Source organism: Stylophora pistillata, chromosome 13, assembly GCF_964205215.1.
Source record: "Stylophora pistillata chromosome 13, jaStyPist1.2, whole genome shotgun sequence".
NCBI lineage: Eukaryota > Metazoa > Cnidaria > Anthozoa > Scleractinia > Pocilloporidae > Stylophora > Stylophora pistillata.
Window position 1 is genome coordinate 19,038,404 of NC_142531.1, and position 20,307 is coordinate 19,058,710.

Consider the following 20,307-nt stretch of genomic DNA (forward strand, 5'->3'; position numbering starts at 1 on the left):
CTTAGCTGTTTCCAATAGAAGTTGAACTTCTCGAAGCTTAACTTTTGTCAGTAAACCATTTACATTTATGCGAGGAAGTCTAAGGTGGCTCTTGTTGGTGGGAATTTGTGTAGCCAAGAACGATAGGTGACTGCTGTTCTTAGTTTGGGGTCTGAATTCGAATATCTTGTTACAGTTAGATCTTCGTTCAAGAAGCTTTGGTCTGTGACACTTGAAAAAGGCAACTGAGCAAGTGAACAGTTAGGGCAGATCCAACTGCGCGGTTTTTTTGCACTGGTGTTGCTGACAAACCATGAGTTGACATTGGAACAGCGAATGTGGACTAGATCAAAACACATCACACATTCCAGCCGCTCATGATTCCTCCGAACCGGTTTTACGCACTTGGGACATTTCTTAGATGTTTGTTTTGCTCTATTCTAGCCTTGATTGTAGTCCGTTGCCTTGTTGTTGGACCAGGGTTACAAGAGATATCACCACCCAGGAGTAAAATCTGGTGGCACGCAGTAGAGTTTGGATAATACGGACTCCAACGCTGCGATAGCTTGGGCTTCCTGTGTTTATAACTTCACGATCCATTTTTTTTTATAAGACAAAGGCTCAAAATTGCGAATTTCATAGCTGTAGTTGATATCGGAACTAAGCGAGACGGTGACTCCCTGTTGTATCCATGAGATAATAGGTCCTGATTAAAGAAACCAAGGGACAAAGGATCCTGATTACAAATTCCTTGACTGGTGTTTACAAGGCATCCAAGCGAGACGTGTATAGCTGTATATAACCCTATATAGCTGTGTACATCTGTGTATAGCCTTTTATCTTGTATGTGTGTGTAGAATATTATATGTTATGTTAGGACATTTTACGAAAATAAAGTATAGACATTTTATGTATTAGGACATAATAATTCTCCATACACGACGTACCTATGGTACTATGACTCTACCAATATGAAAGCCAGCCGGAGTAGCTACTGTATTATTAGGGGCTATACGTATACCCCTTTTTACACCCGAGTTCACATTATAGTGGATTTGCGCAAGCCAAAATGCATATTTTCTATCTATGGCATTGTGAGGGGGTAGAAGAGGAAGCTTAGCCCGGCGATTATACTTCAGATTCAATTCTTCGAAAATCCATGAGGTAGGGTTATATATACCAGGTGTCTGCTTCTTCGGCGCTGGCGTCGCAACGCGCTGACTGAACGCTTTTTCGGACTCCGCTGTTCCCACCGAAGGAGGTAGTGGGCTCCCCAGTAGCTGACTCCAGGGAAAATTGCTGAGTCATATATCGATCTTTGTATAACCACCCAAAACACTACTTGTTTACTCCAATGAATCCAGGATAGTAATCCTTCTTTCTTCATTTCATTTATTTTTTAGCTCTTTGGTAATTCTGTTGGATAGGTCATTTTCTTCATTTGAGGCTTGATTGAAAAAAAGGACTTTAACCGACATTTGCGAAATCTAATTTTGGTAAAAAGATGTCTTCATCATGTCCCGCTTTCAGTATATATTAGGCCTTTCTTACGCTAATCGTTTTCAAAAGAAATGTAGCGAGGTCTTAGAAGGGTTTCATTCCAGGAGATCCAGAAGGATACGGTAACTTTGCTTTGTATTTTATTCAACTGAGGCAATCAAGGAGCAGTGGTATTTAACTGTCCAAGGTAACAGGTCGCAAATTTCTCGTCCGACTCTTGCTTCCCTCAAAATTGATAATACTCCTATGGTAGAAAAATAAGAGAAAGAACTGGGAATGAATGACAAAAAAGCTGGGTGGCGAGGTGGGTTAAACAAAGCTACTTTGTTCCATTTACTCGTTCATAAACCCTCCTTCAGCCTAACCTGCTGTAAGTTTAAGTAATTGGCAGTACGACCGATTTTTTTCTGAGATTTTTTGTGAACCTAGAAAGGGTCGAAGCTTTTCTATAAACCGTTTTTCATGTTATTCCTGCTACTTCTCCACGATTGTCTTATTCCCGTTTCGATTCTTGAGCCCGCGAGATTACGCTGGCTATTGTAGACACTTTCTGACTTTTACACGATACGATACGATACCATACGATTCAATTCGATTCAATTCGATTTAATGCGTGACGAACTTTCCCGGCAAGAAGGCGGTAAACAGCATGTTGTTGTCCACATTCCTTGAAGTTCTCTTTTTATTTACAGGAAGAGGTAAGAAAATCATGCGCTTTTAGCATTATGTTTCTGATGAATGCGTTGTAAGTTGTGAAGCTTTTTCTAGCTCGCTTTCTTGCTCGGAACAAACTATGACGCGCATAATTTGTACATACAACGATTACTCAAAAATGAGGTTAGGGATTACAAATCTGATAGATGAATAACTCACCACCCTCGGAAGATATGTATGGTGGAGGCCGCTGAATGTTACCTGCTATCATGAGCTTTCCATCAATTAAAAGACAGTGTAACCTCGTGAAGCTCCGCGAAAAGTGTCATCAGCAACTTTGCGATTAATTAAAGAGCGCTGGATGATAAATGATGAAGCGATTTTCAGTTACCCTGGGCAATATTCAAACGAACTAATACTCTTCAAATTGATCTCACAAACCAACACTAGCTAATTCTTTGAGGTTTTCCTTCTGATGAGTGCTTTGTTATCAGTATCTCTGTTTTTTTGTTTTGTTTCCGATAATTGTTTAGGGTTGGTGAAAAATGCTTATAAAGATCCTAGTTGAAAGGAATTTTGCTTATGTTTGTCGCTGTAGGTGAGATTATGCAGAACAGGGATGGTAGCTTCAGCCTGCCAGATGAAAACATAACAGTGGTTGAGGATCAACACAAGCTCACCTTGAGCACAAATTTCCCTCTTCCAGCTGACACCATGTCAGGAAAATTTGTGTACGTTTGGGGATTTGATGGAGATGGTAACAAAAGTCGCCTTGTTGCGGGACCCGTGAACAGTTTAAGAAAGGTGACCCAATTCTCTTCAAAGAATCTCAATTTGCACAAGGCATCTATTGTCCTCGACTCCAACCTTACAAAAAACTCCACAACCGAGCGTTATCAAGTGTCTGTATTTTTCGAACTTGATCTACCCGTGAAAACACTGTATAATCATTCCTTTGTGATCAAGAAAATTCTCTTGATTGTAACTTCTGATGGTAAAAGCGATGATCATCAAAATGACAAACAGTACTTAATTTGCTACACAAAGTCAGGTGAGAGTTAGTTTTGTTTAGTTGTGTTCTTTATTCAATAAAGTCAGTCTAAACAGGAATGGTATATCAATTTACCGCAATGAAGTTGGGTAGGGTACTTGAATGGAGAAAATGAATATATTACAAACTATTTAAGTCAACACAGCGAGCCAGAGTGATTATTTTTTTTCCTGTGCAGGATTCAAGTGGGTAACCACAGACAGGCAAGATTGGCCCATCTTGCATGCTCATTTAGCCTATCAGAATGTAGCATTTGCTTTCTATTACCTATAGGCACTGCCAGTGATATGATAATAGCTGTTATTTATTACAATATAGAGTTGCACCTTTCAAGAAATTCCTTCCTACCATAGCTTAAACTAAGTTTTTTGTTTTGTAGGAAGCAAAACTGAAGTTATGACAACAGGTTGGCAAAACCCAACTACAACTACAACTTTGAATGCTGTCCAGCCTTCAATAACTTCAAGTAATTTTGTTACTTTATGATACAAGCACAGTTATTCTAACTTGCAATTTTAGCTGGAGGTTCAGTGCAGCCCAAAAGCAGAGCTCACAGCTTTTGAGAAAATTTGCACAGAAGCTCTGGATTAGGGTAGAGACCATGGTAAACTATCAGCTTCATATGTGAAGTGTTTTTCTCCAGCCATCTAAAGGGAACAAGGTTGGTCAAGTTAGGGAATCAAGATTGACTTGTTGATTTTAAAAGCTGGGAAAGAAAGCCAACTGTGTTTGTAGCATCATAAACCTTGGAGAGTTGTTTATGTTTTCTTTGTTTTGCAACTCCATTGTCAACATTGTCCATATATTACAAATTTTTTAAGTCAACTCAGAGAGTCTGAGTGATTTTTTTTTTCCTGGGTAGGATTCAAGCGGGCAACCACAGACAGGCAAGAGTGGCCCATCTCACATGCTCGTGTAGCCAATCAGAATGCAGCATTTGATTTATATTGCCCACAAGCCCTGCCAGCAATATAATAATAGCTATTATTTATTACAATATGGAGTTGCACCTTTCAAGAAATTTCTTCTAGCCATTACTTACACTAAGTGTTTTGTTTTGCAGCTTACAAAACTGAAGTTATGACAACAAGTTCGCAAGCCTCAACTACAACTGGGACTTTGAATACTGTCAAGCCTCCAGTAACTCCAAGTAATTTTGTTACTTTGTGATACAAGTACAGTTATTCTTACAATTTCATTCTGGAGGTTCAGTTCAGCCTTAAAGCAGAGCTGACAGTTTTAAGAAAGTTTGCATGGAAGCACTTAATTTTATTTTAGGTTCTTCACTGGTTATTACAAAATTAACAATACTATATTGTGAGTTGCATGTGATAAGAAATTTAATTGTAACAATTTAAATAATTGTTACAATTGACTCTATAACATCCACAGTTATATGTTACTTCATTCATGACTTATTGTGACTTATTAGACTAAGTCGGTCTCACAGAGGCAGAGCTCCCAATTTTAAAAGAAGTTTATTAATATGCAGGTTAAATACTTGTTATTAAATAAGTGCCCAAGCTTGAATTAGCCCCCACCTTAAATGGGCACCCACACTCAGGGCTTGACACTAACTTTTCATCTTACTAGCCAAGTGGCTAGTGACAACTTAGATGTTACAACAATTTCAGTTTGTTTATGTTATATGTTGGGCTACCTGTGCCCTTTTGACCATATAAGGTAAAAACCTTGTGGTGAGCTCCAGCGAGCAATAATTGACAGCGACCAACCATCACTGTTACTGTGTTTAATGGTAGTTTATTTAATGTTACACTTTTGAATATATTACATCTGGCAACGAGGACGGGATCATGAGTATTATTGGAAATATAACTGAGTTCGATAAAGCAAAAGAAAGCTTTGATTTGTATGTGGAACGCCTCGAGAATTATATGGTGGCGAACCAAGTAAAGAAGGAACAACAAGTTGCAGTTCTGTTTACTGCGATTGGAGCAGAAATGTATGGGCTGTTGAGAAACCTGGTAACGCCAGAAAAACCTAATACCATGGAATATTCAGAACTAGTTGCTGTTCTGAGGAATCACTTAAACCCCAAACCTGCCTTAATCGCCGAGCGATTCAACTTCCACAATCGGTTTTGGAAAGATGACGAAAGTGTGGCGGATTTTGCAGTTTGGTGATTTCTTTGATGATGCCTTACGAGATTGTTTTGTTGCTGGACTTAGAAAGGAAAATATCCAAGGAAAGCTTCTCGGTGAAAAAGTCCTTAATTTCAACCAAGCATTACAAATTGCCCAATCGATGGAAATGGGGAACGGCAATTGGTGGAATTACGGGACGCCGGACTCTCTGGATTATCAGCAGCGGTTCCTATTCATCAAATTGCTAACAAATCTACTTGTACTGATATGAAAACGCCCAAGGATCAAGCAAGGATCTGTTATCATTGTGGATCACCAGATCCTCTGGCCAATGTCTGCAAATTCAAGAAGTATAAATGCAACTTGTGTGGAAAAGTTGGACATTTGTCTAAAGTTTGCAAAAGTAAAAGCACTAAAGGTGAACAGGAATCCCATGCAACTCACCATGTTGAAGCTTCTGAAGTTGAGGATGATCCATTGGGTATGTTTGCAGTTCATGACAACTGTTCCAATAATAATTGAAGGAAAAGAAGTGAACATGGCGGTGGATAAAGGGGCTGCCGTCAGTTATTCCCAAATCAGTTTATTTGCAACATTACAAACACTTAAGTCTGTCTCCCTGTACTACCCAGCTCAAAACATATTCTGGAGCAGTTTTACCTACCCTGGGAGAAATGCACGTCAATGTAGAGTCCAAGGGTCAGAAAGCAGCCCTTCCACTTGTTGTAGCTGAGATTGTTGACCAATCCCCGCTGTTAGGCCAAAACTGGCTCAGTGCGATTTGCCTAATTGGGTGGAACTATTCAAGGTATCCACTGCGATAGAGGAGCTAACTACCAGGTATAACTCAGTGTTTTCAAACGACCAAGGCAGCATCCAAGAATTCAAAGCAAGAGTCAAGGTTAAATCAGATGCAACCCAAAGTTTTTTAAACCACGGCCCATTGCATATGCCTTAAAGGGGGCTGTTGAGGCAGAACTTGAACGGTTGGAGAAAGAAGGCATAATTTCAAAGACAGACCACTGTGAGTGGGTGGCACCAATTGTGGTGGTACCCAAACCAGATGGGTCCATTCGTATTTGCGGGGACTATAAGGTCACCATCAATCAAGACATGGATGTTGACCAGTATCCATTACCGACTCCTCAAGATCTTTTAAGTGCTCTAGCAGGCGGGGAACAGTTCACTGAATTAGATTTGAAACATGCCTATCAACAGCTTAACCTGCATCCAGAATCGAAGAAATTTCTTACCATCAACACCCACAAAGGATTATTCCACTTCCATCGCCTACCGTTCGGAGTTGCAAGTGCACCTGCTATCTTCCAGTCTACCATGGATCAAATACTCCAAGGGATTCCTGGAGTTGTTTGTTACATTGATGATATCCTGATAACAGCACCTACTCAAGAGGAACACTTGAAGGTTCTTGAAGCAGTGTTACAATGCTTGTCCAAGTACGGTGTTCAACTAAAGGCTGAAAAATGCTCCTTTATGCAAAATCAAGTGGGGTTCTTGGGTTACCTAATTGATAAAGAAGGAGTACATCCTAATCCTGAGAAAGTCCAAGGTATCATGGGAGCTCCTATTCCTACTTGCATCTCTGAGCTGAGGTCCTTCCTTGGCATGCTTCAATATTATGGGAAATTCTTTCCCAATCTATCTACCTTGCTTCAGCCACTAAACAACGTTCTACAAGAGAGGGTGAGTTGGTTATGGGGTCCTGATCATCAAAAGGCATTTGATGATGCCAAGCAACAACTACTCTCCATCAAGGTCTTGACCCATGATGATGTTAAATTACCATTGGTCTTGGCATGTGATGCTTCATCATATGGCATTGGAGCGGTTATTTCTCATATCATGGAAAACGGAGATTGATTGACCATATTTAGATAGCAATGTACTCTTACATGAAGTAGAGATCAGCAATAAAAAATGTGTCTTAGAAAAATGGAAAAGCTTGGAGAGGTTCCTTGTCGAAACATGGTGTCAAGAGTGGTTATTTTTTAAAAACTTCTAGCTAGCTGCATTGCTGAAGTTTTTCCTTGTTCGGCGTCTAGTCGGTTCAAGAAACTCTGGGAGCGGCGCGAAGCAAAATCACTGCAGTGAACGTCACTTACGGCGAATTCCTTCATCGACCACGTGCGTGGAAAGCGAAACGATGTCGTCTAGCGAGCAAGCTACACCACCGCCAGCTCCACAAGCTCCCCTACCGCCACAGATAAGCACTTTTCCTACAAACTTCCCTGTCCCAGCAGCTATGGTTTGTCGTGGAGATATCCCGAATAACTGGGAATTTTTCAAGCAACAATGGCAAGATTACGAAATAGCGACAGGATTAGACCAAAAGAGCCAACCAATACGGTTAGCAACGTTCCGTTCGGTTATAGGAAAAGAGTGTCTCCAGATTTTTCGGAATCTTAATTTTGGCTCTGGTGAAGTTACTATCTCTTCAGCACTCAAAGCATTAGAAGAGTATTTTCTCCCCAAGAGAAACGTAGTCTACGAAAGGTATGTGTTTAATTCTTGTTGTCAAATACCCGACGAAACTGTTGATTGCTTTATCAATCGATTGAGGAAATTGGCATCATCTTGTCAGTTTGGAGCTCTTACGGAAGAGATGATCCGAGATAGGTTAGTCATTGGCATTCAAGATAAGACTACGAAAGCTAGACTACTCAGAGAGAGAGATCTTTCCTTGGATAAAGCTCTCGACATGTGCTGATCAAACGAAGTAACGAAGAATCAGTTAAAAGCAATACAAAATGTCGACAAGAAAGATAATGACGAACTGAATTTCGTTCATGCCAAGCATAAACCGGCACAAGGCAAGAAACCTCCATACCAAAAGAAGCCTTCAACACAAAAGAAATCTACAAGAAAATTTTGGAAATGCAAATATTGTGGTCAGCAAAAGAAGCATGCTAAACCGACTGAGTGTCCTGCACACGGGCAGCAATGTCGAATTTGTAAGAAAATGAATCATTTCGCTCACATGTGTCAGTCGAACAAAGAGAGAGTTCATGTTGCCGAGGAAACAGAAGGTTATGAGTCAGAAGAATTGTTGTTACAGCTAGAAGAGATAACAGCAGTTAGTGGTTATGGTAAACAGCTGACATCTAACATTACTTTTATAGTAGATCAAAAGTACAAAGAGCAGCTTGTATGTCAATTGGACACTGGAGCAACTTGTAATGTGATCAGTCACAGAAGCCTGGTTCAACTACTCCAGAATGGTGATCCTCCTCTACGTAAGTCTAACTCACAGCTGAAGCTATTCGATGGTAGTTTGATGTCTCCCATGGGCGAGATTACACTCACAGCAGAGAGAAAAGGCAACCGCAGAGACCTAAGATTCCAAGTTGTTAACAGTACTAACAAACCTCTATTATCAGCTGAGACCTGTGAACAACTGGAGCTTCTCAAGTTTGAAGTGGATCTAGAGGAATCTATACATGTTGTTAAGAACAGTCTCCTGACCAGAGATCGGATTTTGAGAGATTACAGAGATGAGTTTGAAGGGTTGGGCCATATTGGAGATACCAAGATCGTCACGGACCCCAATATGAAGCCAGTGCAACACTCGCCACGTCGAGTACCAGTTGCCTTACGTGAAAGAGTCAAGTCCAAACTTGATGACCTGGAGAAGAAAGGAATCGTGGAGAAAGTCACCGCACCCACTGAGTGGATCAGTAGCATGGTTGTAGTAACCACACCAAACAAGATCAGAATTTGCCTGGATCCTAAAGATCTTAACAAGGCAGTCATCCGCCCCAAATTTCAAATGCCCACCTTGGATGAATTGCTACCGAAACTCAGCAAAGCAAAAGTATTTAGCACCATGGATGCTAAAGATGGTTTCTATCAGGTTGGATTGGATACAAGCAGTAGCCTCAAGACCACATTCTGGACTCCTTTTGGGCGTTACAAGTATTTGAGACTCCCCTTTGGCATCAACCTAGCTCCTGAAGAATTTGAGTCCAAGCTACACGAGAAACTTGATGGTTTACCGGGAGTAGAGGTAATCAGAGATGACATATTAGTGATGGGCTATGGAGAGAACGACGAAGAAGCCAACCGGAATCATGATGAAAACTTACTTGGTCTGTTAGACCGTGCTCGTAAAGCAAATCTTCGTCTAAACAGTAGCAAGATGAACCTCAGGAAGTCCGAAGTTAAATTCATGGGACACTTGATCACCAAGAATGGGTTGAAGCCAGACCCAGACAAAATAAAAGCCGTGGAGGAGATGCCGACGCCTCAATCAAAGAAAGAACTGTTAAGTCTCCTAGGATTTGTCAATTACTTATCGAAGTTCCTACCTTGGCTATCAGAAGTTGCACAACCACTGAGAGATTTAACTGCGAAGGAAGCTAAGTTTATTTGGTCAGAACAACATGAGGAAGCATTCAAAGAAGTAAGAAAACTCGTGGTCAAACACCCTGTGCTCAAGTACTACGATTTGGCAGAAGAAGTCACCATACAATGTGATGCTAGTGACTATGGGTTAGGAGCAGCATTGTTGCAAGGTGGCCAACCAGTCGCATTTGCTTCAAGATCTCTGTCACGGACCGAGAGGCAATATGCACAAATTGAAAAAGAGTGCCTGGCAATTGTCTTCTCATGTGAAAGATTCAGTCAGTACCTTGCTGGTCGCGAGAAAGTAAAAGTGGAATCAGATCACAAACCCTTGCAGAGTATTTTTCAGAAGTCCATACACACAGCTCCATGTCGGTTGCAGAGGATGATGTTACGGTTGCAACGCTTCAATCTAGAAGTTAAATACAAGCCAGGCGCACAGATGTACGTCGCTGATCATTTGTCAAGAGCCTCACTTGCCGATAGTACGTCCAAGTCAGACAACTTTCAAGTTTTTGCCATAGAACTTGAAACACTTACCCCCTTGGACTCCATCAAAGTAGCTCCAGAAAGGCTAACTCATCTCCAGAAATGTACAGCGCAAGATCTTGTTCTCGAAACCCTGAAAACCACGGTTTTAACTGGATGGCCAGAGAGAAGAGAACAATGCCCAGTACAAATTCGCGATTACTGGAATTTTAGAGAAGAGATTTCGCTACACAATGGAATTCTGTTTAAGAGTCAGAGAGTGATAGTTCCTAAAGCTATGAGACCGGAGATGCTTTCAAGAATACACTCAAGTCATCAAGGAATTGCAGCATGCCTGAGGAAGGCTAAAGACATCGTGTTCTGGCCTGGCATGAATTCAGAAATCAAAGCCGTCGTTGAGAGATGCCCAGTTTGCGCCGATTTTCAAGCAAAAAATGTTAAGCAGCCAATGCAATCTCATAAAATTCCTGACAGGCCATGGAGCAAAGTTGGTACAGATCTGTTTTCATTAAGCGGAAAGAATTACATCACAATCGTTGATTACTTCTCAGATTTTGTTGAAGTTGACGAACTTGAGGACACGACCTCACAGGCAGTCATACAAGTCCTTAAACAGCAATTCAGTAGACATGGAATCCCGGACACTGTTGTTTCAGACAACGGATCACAGTTTAGCAGTCACGAATTTCACGAGTTCTCACTCAGCTGGGAATTTAACCATGTAACGTCATCACCACATTATGCAAAGGCTAACGGGAAAGCGGAATCCTCAGTCAAGGCAGTCAAACAGCTATTCAAGAAAGCTGGACGTGATGGAAAAGACCCTTGGTTAGCTTTATTAGACTACAGGAACACCCCCACAGAAGGTCTAGGCAACAGCCCTGCTCAAAGGCTTATGTCTAGAAGGACACGAACTCGGTTACCTACAGCAGCAAGTCTTCTTCGTCCTGAAGTAATTCCAGACTCTACAGAGCAGTTACCGTATTTATTCGCCTATAAGCCGAGCGATTTTTCCAACAAATTAAACTGAGAACAGGTAAATTCTCGCCAAGGTAGGGGGTTCGGCTTATAGCCGAGTATTTTCGCCAAAAAATATTTACGGGTGCTTAACAAGCTTCGAAATTCAATGTTTATTCGACTATAAGCCGAGCGATTATTAACAAACACAAATTTCCGAGATCACGAAATTAGTGATCTTAGTGCGAAGGCTGATGGAATGGCGCTTTTTCCATCTCTGGACCAACCCAGTGAGGCTTTGAAGTCTGGATCACTGCTCAACTCCTTCGCTTTTAGCCGTAGAATTAATCCGCTTACACCAATTCCTGTAAAAGATAAACGAGATCAATTTTTTTACTTGTTTTGACAACATGAAAAACTGGCCAATCAGAAGCGGTCATTCCCACGGTTTGTGTAAACATTGCAACACGATCTGACAGATATCAGCTGATCGAAGCTTTTCATTGTTTTAAAGAAGCGAAAGACTTACCTTGACTCCTCTGCTCTGAAAACCAGTCCAGTAGTGTTTGATCCAATTCAGGATACTTTGGCGAAAAGCAGCCCATCGTCTTTCGCTTTGCTGACATTTTAAGCTCACCATTAAACAGGTTCGCTTGATCTTTTAGCCAGCGACGCACCATCGATTCACTGATTCCGTAATCTCCAGCGATCTCGGAGTTGTTCTCGACGGCCTTTGCTTCAGCAACGACTTTTAGTTTGAACGCTAAGTTGTATAAAGAACGACGAACTTTCGGCATGATGATCGATTACGATAACTTTGAAAGAGAGCGATTGCTTGAGACAGGGTTCTGAACTCAGGTGAATGTTTTGTCACGCATGGTTCTATTTATTTACACATTAAATTCAACTTATCTGTGATTTGTTGTTACTTTCAATTAAACGACCAATAACAACTGAGTAAAATAACCCACTTTTTCTTTGCATGTTTCCCGAGAGGGAAGCTCCTTTTGTTTTCGGTTTATGTTAATTCATCTCAGTTAACGACACGCGTGGAGTACTTTGCAATTATTAGGTCTCGGCTTATAGCCGAATGTTTTGTGTTTATTTTTTATTTCAATGCAACAGCTGCTGACATGAAGAAGTTTAGGGTCTCGGCTTATAGCCGAGATCGGCTTATAGGCGAATAAATACGGTAGAGTGGAAAAGGCGAAAAGCTAAGCTTTACCATGACCGTAGCGCAAAACAGTTGCCAGAATTGGAGATTGGACAAGAAGTCCGAATCGCACCTTTACAGAAGAATCAAACATGGAAGCAAGCTACATGCGTAGAGAAACTCTCGGATAGGTCTTACTTGGTCAAATCAGGCGATCAGACCCTCAGAAGAAGTAGGCAGTTCCTGAGACCTGCAGAAGTACCTACAGCTCAAGAAAAGCAACACAACAAGGATGGTACAACAGAACCTAGTGGCCATCACAAGGAAGTACCAACAGCACTGACAAGGTTTGCAACACCTTTGATTCCTAAGCTGGTGAACTCAACACCCCCGAGTCCTGCAGAACAATTATCCAGCACCAGCAGTACATTACCAGCCTCACAGAAGACAAGAACTCGGAGCATTCGTTTGCCGTCCAGATTTAAAGACTTTGATATGAAACATTAGTAGAGGCATAATGATTCAAAGACTCAAAGACTTAAACGCGCATTTCAGTATAACACAACAAGTTCCGTTCAGGGCCTAAGTTCCGTTTAGTTTAGGGTTTTGTTTTGAGATACAAAAAAAGTAATGTTAGATGTCAGCTGTTTACCATAACCACTTGGTAAAGAAGCTCTAGCCATTATCTATGGGGTCAAGAAATTCCACCAATATCTGATATCTATCCAATATCAAGAAAATTTTTACTCGAGACTGATCATAAACCACTTCTTGCCATTATGGGACCCAAATCCGCGTTCCCAATGTTAGGAGCTGCTAGACTCCAAAGATGGGCCCTGATCTTGTCATCTTATCAGTATGAGATCAAGCACCGAGGCACTGATGCTCATGCTAATGCTGATGCACTTTCCCGGCTGTCAGTTGATCATGTGGCAGCCTGTCAGGGAAGTGAACTTTATCATTTTAACTATGCTATTAAGGATCTTCCTATTACCTGTAGGGACGTTGCACATGCTACTCAGGGGGATGAAGTCCTCTTCACTGTTCTGCACTTTGTACGAAATGGCTGGCCTGATCAATCATGCCTACGCAGAGAACTGTTGCCATTTTTCTATCGTCGGAATGAGTTGTCAGCAGAGCAAGATTGTTTACTATGGGTAATGAGGGTTGTCATCACAGATGAGTACAAATCAGCCATGCTAAGCAGTCTACATGAAGATCACCCCGTCATTTGCCGCATGAAAGCCCGAGCTCGGGGGTTACTTGTGGTGGCCCAAATTGGACACTGCCATTGAAGACACTGTAGGTAATTGTAGCGCCTGTCAGGAAGTAAAGAAGGGAGCTGTTCCTGCCCCACTTATTCCATGGAAATGGCCTACTAGAGTCTGGCAGAGGTTACATATTGACTTTGCAGAATATGAAGGAATCAACTACTTGCTTATTGTGGATGCCCATTCAAAATGGCCTGAAGTATATGTGACCCAGTCAACTACTCCAGCAAAAACTTTTGAACTGCTAAGTGGTCTGTTTGCGTCATATGGTCTCCTGGAAGAGATTGTGTCCGATAATGGCCCCCAGTTTACCTCTGATGAATTTTGAAGTCTTCATACAGTCAAATGGTATTATTCATACCCGGATACCACCATATCATCCAGCCTCCAACGGTGGAGCCAAGAGGTACGTGCAAACCCTAAAGCAGGCCCTCAAGACTAGCAAGCTCCAGAAGGGGGCATCTTTGCAAACATGCCTGGCTAGCTTCCCCTTCTCTTACTGAAACACCCCTCACACTGTAACAGATCAGACGCCTGCTGCCTTGTTCTTGAAACGCCAATCTCGCACCAAACTCTCCTTGCTACAACCTAACCTGGCCCAACATGTTGAAGAAAAACAAAGGATGGAGAAAGAACAGCATGACCAGGGTAGCCAGAAGACCAGAGAATTCCTACCTGGGGATCAGGTGTTAGTCAGAAATTTCTGGGGGAAGAATGAGTGGAATAGAAGAACTGTTCTCCTTCGCCTAGGTCCACTTGCCTATCAGATAAAGGTTGGGAATCGAATGTGTCACGCACATGTCGATCATCTATTATCTGCTGGGGATTCCCATAGGAACAGCAATACTGGGGGTAGCCCCACAGTAGAGGTATCTTTTCCTGTGTCGACAACAGTACTCCCTACCATGATTCCAACTGGGGATACCAGTGCTCCCGGTGAATATCATCCTACTGAACCAAGAGAGTTACCTGTATCCCAACCCACCGTGTCTACTACACCAGGAAGAGCTGACAGACCAAAAAGGACAATAAGGCCTCCAGAATGATTGAACTTATAAGGAACTTCAGAACTTTTAGTAACTTGTTGAATTGTTGACATTTTCTTTGCTAAGGGGGGAGGTGATGTTAACATAACAAAACATAACATAATCTTTATTTCTTAAGATAAAATCACATATCGTAAGTTACAACATAAACTCACAAGGGAAACTATTACATGTCATATTTAAAAATTATCCTATTACTAAAAACGTTCTTGAACCTTTCAGTGTGGATTCTAGGGACAGAGACTGACGTATTTCTAAGATTGTACCTCATGTGCTTTTCCTTAGGCAAAAATTGGAAAAACGGGCATTCGGGGTCATTTGATCTTTTTTTGTAAAGTTATATGTTGGGCTACCTGTGCCCTTTTTACCATGTAAGGAAAACCTCATGGTGGGCTCCAGCGAGCAATAACTGAGAGCGACCAACCATTACTGTTACTGTGTTTGATGGTAGTTTATTTGATATCACACTTTCGAATATATTACAGTTTATTAGCTAAACTGGCTGGTGGAAATCAAAAACCACCAGCCAAAACTGAATTTCTACTAGTCTGTGGCTATTTGGCCACCGTTAGTGTCAAGCCCTGATACTGTAGATGGGAAAAGTTGGTGAGCACCCAGCCATGAGTAAGTGTAATATTGATCTGACATAAAATTCTTGTAACTAATTTATAGGGAAAAATCAGATCTTGAGGGCTATTGCATTAGTTAGCCCTAGGTTCTCATGCCACACCAATTGTAACTGTTCACTGACATTTGGTTTACATATGATCACTTTTTTTTTGTTCTTTTGATGGTTTCAGCTGTTTCTTTACCCTATTTCCCACTCATGGGGCTTCCTTTAACCTTCAGGGGCTCCTCTTTCTACATGAAAGATGCCCAAACAGATCCACTGTCTTGTTTGTTTGTTCTGTTGAGTGAGAGTGGTGCAGTGAGAATAGTTAGGTTTATGATAAAAAGAGATATTTATTTATGTATTTTTTGAATTTGAATATTATGTTTATCCACTGGCTGTTATAAATCAGAAAATGTGAGTTGCCAATGATAGAAAATTTGACCATTGTTTGTATTGAAATTTTTTGAGTTTCATGCAGTTATTAGATGTAGTCAAGCCTTAAATATAGTGGAGCTTTAAATTTCTATGGAAGTTTTAAAAGACATATTTTAGTGGTCATTTATATTACATTGTTGTAGTTAGATTGCAATTTTAAGGTTAGTTTTTCCATTTTATTTTGTTGTTACAATTCCGAATAATATTTTTATGTGAGTTGCATAATTATGTTTGGAAATTTGATGGTGGATGATGTTGAAATTTATTGTTTTGTAGTTTGGGAAGGTGAAGGCACCACAGTCCTCAAGCACAACCCTATGAAGCCTAGGACAACTTCAGGTATTGGTTAGTTTGTAATTGTATTAATATATCCTTTGAACTTGCATCTCAAGAACTTATATTTGGGTTATTTTTATTTTTTTAACTTTTTTTTTCTTTTCAACCATTCAGGGAAGTCCAACACTAATGTGAAAAGTATAGAACACATTAGAAATATATTAATTGTTGTTGGTGGAATAATTTGTGGTGGATTATTGCTTGTGATCATATGCATGTATGGAAATCAACGTTGTAGACGTGGTAAGGCTGATGTTGATAATGCATCCAACTTGGAAGCACAAGAATCAGGACCAGATTCAGAATCAACGTTTCTGTAAAATCTTGGTATTAAATACCTATCTTGATGTGTTGATTGGAACTAAATTTACCAGAACTGATTTTAAAGTGGAGCTTTAAGCTCCATATATAGTAAAAGAGACTGAGTTACAGGCACTGAATGATAGTAATTACCATATTTATTCATCTATAAGCTGAGTGATTTTTTCACAAAACTTTACCAAAATCTCAAAAAATTTGAGCTAGAGAAGGGTTCTTGACTTGTAGCCGAGTGTTTTTCCAGGCATAATTTTTCTGAAACAGCAAATTCAAAAGAAACATAGATATATTCGTCTGTAAGCCGAGATATTTGCCTGTAGAAATTAAAAACAAAACAAATTGCAGTTCGTCATGGACTTTATTTATGTGGTCAATCAATCAATCATTTTATTTAGTAATGCAGGTTGTACGGACAGGGGCAGCCATAAGGCTGATGTGGACCTACAACGAACTAATAAAATGTAAAACTAAAATAATTCATAAAGTCACCCTATGGTATTTAAATATTCAATATGAATCATTGTAATAAGTTCATTAGCAAACATGTCATGAATTAATTTAAAAATTTACATGCAATGTAATAAAACTTAAAAATATACAAAATCTCTGTCTTTCATAGCAACCATAGGCGCTTCAAAAGAGAGGCTATTTATGTTCTGTGAGAGCTTACGTAAAATATTTTTAAAACTGTCTTTTTGAATGTTCACATTAAAATTTGCCAGCCTAACAATAAAATTCCAGATTACAGGTCCTCTGTATTGTGCTGATTCCTTTCCCACTTTGTAGTTCACTCTAGGGATTTCAACCTGTAACCCTCCTGTATGTGATGGTCTGTTGCGTAACTTCAAATTAAAAGGGGCATATAAGATTTTATCATTTAAAACATCGTGCATCAGAAGAAGGAGTCTTCTTTTATATATGTAAGAAATTGGCAACCAATTTAACTCTTCAAGACTTTTATCCTGATGGATAACTCGTGCAGCTCTTGCATGAATAGGGTTTAAGGATTCCATAATAGAATAATTGCAGTTTCCCCACACCACAATACCATACGATACCACAGGTACAATAGATTTAAAGTAAATTTCCTCCAGCGCTTTCACAGGAAGCTTCTTCATTCTTTTTAATGCACCCACTTTCTGTGCAAAAGATTTGTTTACATGGTCCACATGCAATGCTCATGTAAGCCTATTGTCAATGATTAATCCCAAACAAGTGGTGTTATTAACAACATTAATAAAATTATTTCCGAAGCATATTGGAGGAGCAGGACCAATGAAGCCCGATTTGCCAAGGATCATAACTTCAGACTTAACAGGATGAATACAAAGTTTATTCATTGTACTCCAAAGCAGAAGTTGCTCGAGAATGTTATTTAATTGTGAGCAGACCTGATCAAAGTTCTTCCCCACACAATATAATGTTGTATCATCTGCATACATGAACGAGTCTCCAGATGTAATAGCATTAGGGAGGTCATTGACGTAGATAGTATAAAGCCTTGGACCCAGGAGGGATCCTTGGGGAACACCATATTTCACTTCATCCAAGTTAGAAGGGTGGTCATTTACCACAGTGTATTGAAATCTGTCTTTCAAATAATCCATCAGCCACTCATGGAGACTCCCACTTAATCCAATAGCTTGGAGTTTTAATGACAAGATGTTGTGTGAGATGCTATCAAAAGCTTTCTTAAAGTCAATAAATATTGCACCTACAATCATACCTTTATCCATATTCATCTTCCAGGTATCTGTCAGTTTTAGTAACATGCCTTGTGATGATAGTCCTTTTGTAAAGCCCCACTGTGAAGGACTTTTTAGAGAGGAGTTACTTTGGTGCTCATCAATTATATTACAGACCTGATATTCCAGTAATTTACTTGGGATACACAGCAAGGATATAGGTCTATAGTTGGCAATGTCAGTTCTATTTCCCTTTTTAAAGATAGGGGTAACCTTTGCTCTTTTCCATGAAATGGGAACAGTTCTTGTGACAAAGCTGCGCTTGAAGATATTTTCCAAGCCATTAATAATTGCAGGGCCGGCTAGCCTTTGGTGGCTTCCAAAGGAGCCGTTTGTTTTTGGCGCTTGGCAAATACGGCTTACTGTTCGTCCTCAGTGTCGGCATTAAATTCGTCGTCCTTCACCTCCTCATCCACTAGTTCTGTTTCTTCCCAGTAGATTGTTTCATCTTCTCTGCCGTCTAGAGTGTTAGAAATTCTGCAGGTTTTGAACAAGTGTGTAGATCTTGTGAAAGTGATTTGATAATTTCGAAACTGACCAATCAGAATTGCCCATTCTCACACATGGTAATCAAACTCATCACATATTACGGTGTTGAAATTTGCAATCATGTAAAGAGGAAACTTACCTTGGCTTCTCTACTCTGTAAACCAGTCAAGTAATCTCTCATCCAGTCACGAATATTTTGGAGTGTAACGGCCCATCATTGTGCGTTTTGCTGACATCTCGAGCTCTCCATTAAAGAGGTTCTCTTAATCTTTTCTCCAGTGGCGGACCATAGACTCCTTGATGACAGACTCTCTGGTAATCTCGGAATTGTTTTCGACGGTAATACTGCATTGAAGCGCTTTCCTGTTTCAAAACTTTTGCATTCTTTTCAGTTTGTTCGAGAATGGAATTTTCTGAATATGGTCTCAGCTTATAGCCAAGTATTTTCAATTTACATGTTTTAAGAACCTTCCTGATTAAAACAGACTGAAGTTTGGGGTCTCCGCTTATAGCAGAGTTTGGCTTATAGACGAATAAATACGGTAATTGGCTATGCGTGGCTTTTATTAAAAACAAAAATATAGCACAAGATTTTGAGCAGTTTGGAATGAACTAAATGTCAAATGAAAGACATTAAAAACAGTTTTGGACCATGATAGGCTTCATATGTCAAATGAAAGACACTAGAAAAGGTTTTGGACCATCAATTGGTTAATAATAATTATTTTAAAACTAAGTATTTTTTTGTTATTTTTGAGGCGAGAGCTTTGGTATTCAATTTTTATGGAAATAAGAGATGTAAACCACATGTGATTGGGATTTTGAAACTTTCCATGGTCACAAGTGATCATACATCACAAAACTTTAATGTATTAGTAATTTTACTCTTTTAAAGGGTAAAATATCTCACTTTAAGATCTTAAATAACAGTAATGACCATCACAATAGGCCATATTACAGTTGTGTGCTTAGTTGCCAAGCCTTTGATTCAGAGTGAGGCTAAAGATGACCTTGTTGTGATAGAGACCTTTATCTAGTTAGCATGATAACAAAGTGATTTACATTTGAAAGGCAGCAAGGTTTGTATCATAACAGTCATCTCTAGCCTCACTCCCATTCAAAGGCTTGGCAACCAAGCACACAACTGTAAAATGGACTATTGGCAAACCTTGATTATATTTTCCTCTGAAAGGAATTTTCAAAGCTAAAAACTTTTCAAAGGAATTGAAAGGCTCTACTGACAGAATTTTTCTGTGCTATACACACTCATATTTAATAGGCATTTATCATTGGAGGCTTGGAAACATTTGGACTGTTTTGATGTTCAATTGAATACTGTTTTGCTCTCCAAAATTTTACCAAATTGATGCAATATTTTTAGAACCTCTTGATTAAAAAAACTATTGTTTTTGTAGGGGACTTTTTTAAAAAGGTAGCATTTGAGAAGAATATGCTACCTTTCTATAACATCAAGAAATGGTTAGATATTCTAGTCCTCTTGGATAGGGATGAATAAATGGAGGTCCTGTCTCCTGCGGGGTTAGGGGCTGGAGACGTTAATTTCCCACGCACAAGATTACTGTGTGATGGATGTTCTCCCCTGGGGTGGGATGGGTGGGTTTGTTGGAGCTTACACCTCGTAGGGGACCCATGTCCTCTTGTTTCTGCTCCAGTACTTGGTACAAATCATTAAATTAAAAAAAAAAAAAAAAAAATTTCAAAGCACATGCATCCCTGAGAGAGCTTAAAGCTTACATACCGATAAATTTAAATTACATTTATTAAGTGTTGTACTAAAGAGTTC

The 20,307-nt window shown here is 39.9% G+C and overlaps 1 protein-coding gene across 4 annotated transcripts; it reads left to right on the forward strand.

The window, feature by feature from the left end:
• The first annotated feature begins 921 nt into the window (after positions 1–921).
• Positions 922–19,418, forward strand: LOC148717981 (uncharacterized). Of its 4 annotated transcripts, none has more exons than XM_088743275.1 (7): positions 925–1,143; positions 2,172–2,224; positions 2,732–3,184; positions 3,564–3,650; positions 4,248–4,334; positions 15,892–15,960; positions 16,066–19,418. In XM_088743275.1, exons 2-7 carry the CDS (start codon positions 2,218–2,220, stop codon positions 16,269–16,271), a joined length of 909 nt encoding a protein of 302 aa, XP_088599401.1. In that variant the 5' UTR covers positions 925–1,143; positions 2,172–2,217; the 3' UTR covers positions 16,272–19,418. The 4 variants fall into 4 exon arrangements, with proteins under 4 accessions (XP_088599404.1, XP_088599401.1, XP_088599402.1 ...); XM_088743276.1 differs by having other exon boundaries at positions 926–1,143; positions 15,892–15,954; XM_088743278.1 differs by lacking the exon at positions 3,564–3,650 and having other exon boundaries at positions 922–1,143.
• Positions 19,419–20,307: the final 889 nt, after the last annotated feature.

Bases quoted from the DNA above. Each gene is read 5' to 3' on its own strand.
- LOC148717981 (XM_088743275.1), top strand. The intron at 3,185-3,563 runs GTGAGAGTTAGT...TTTGTTTTGTAG, and splicing joins AATTTGCTACACAAAGTCAG to GAAGCAAAACTGAAGTTATG. The intron at 15,961-16,065 runs GTTAGTTTGTAA...TCAACCATTCAG, and splicing joins TAGGACAACTTCAGGTATTG to GGAAGTCCAACACTAATGTG.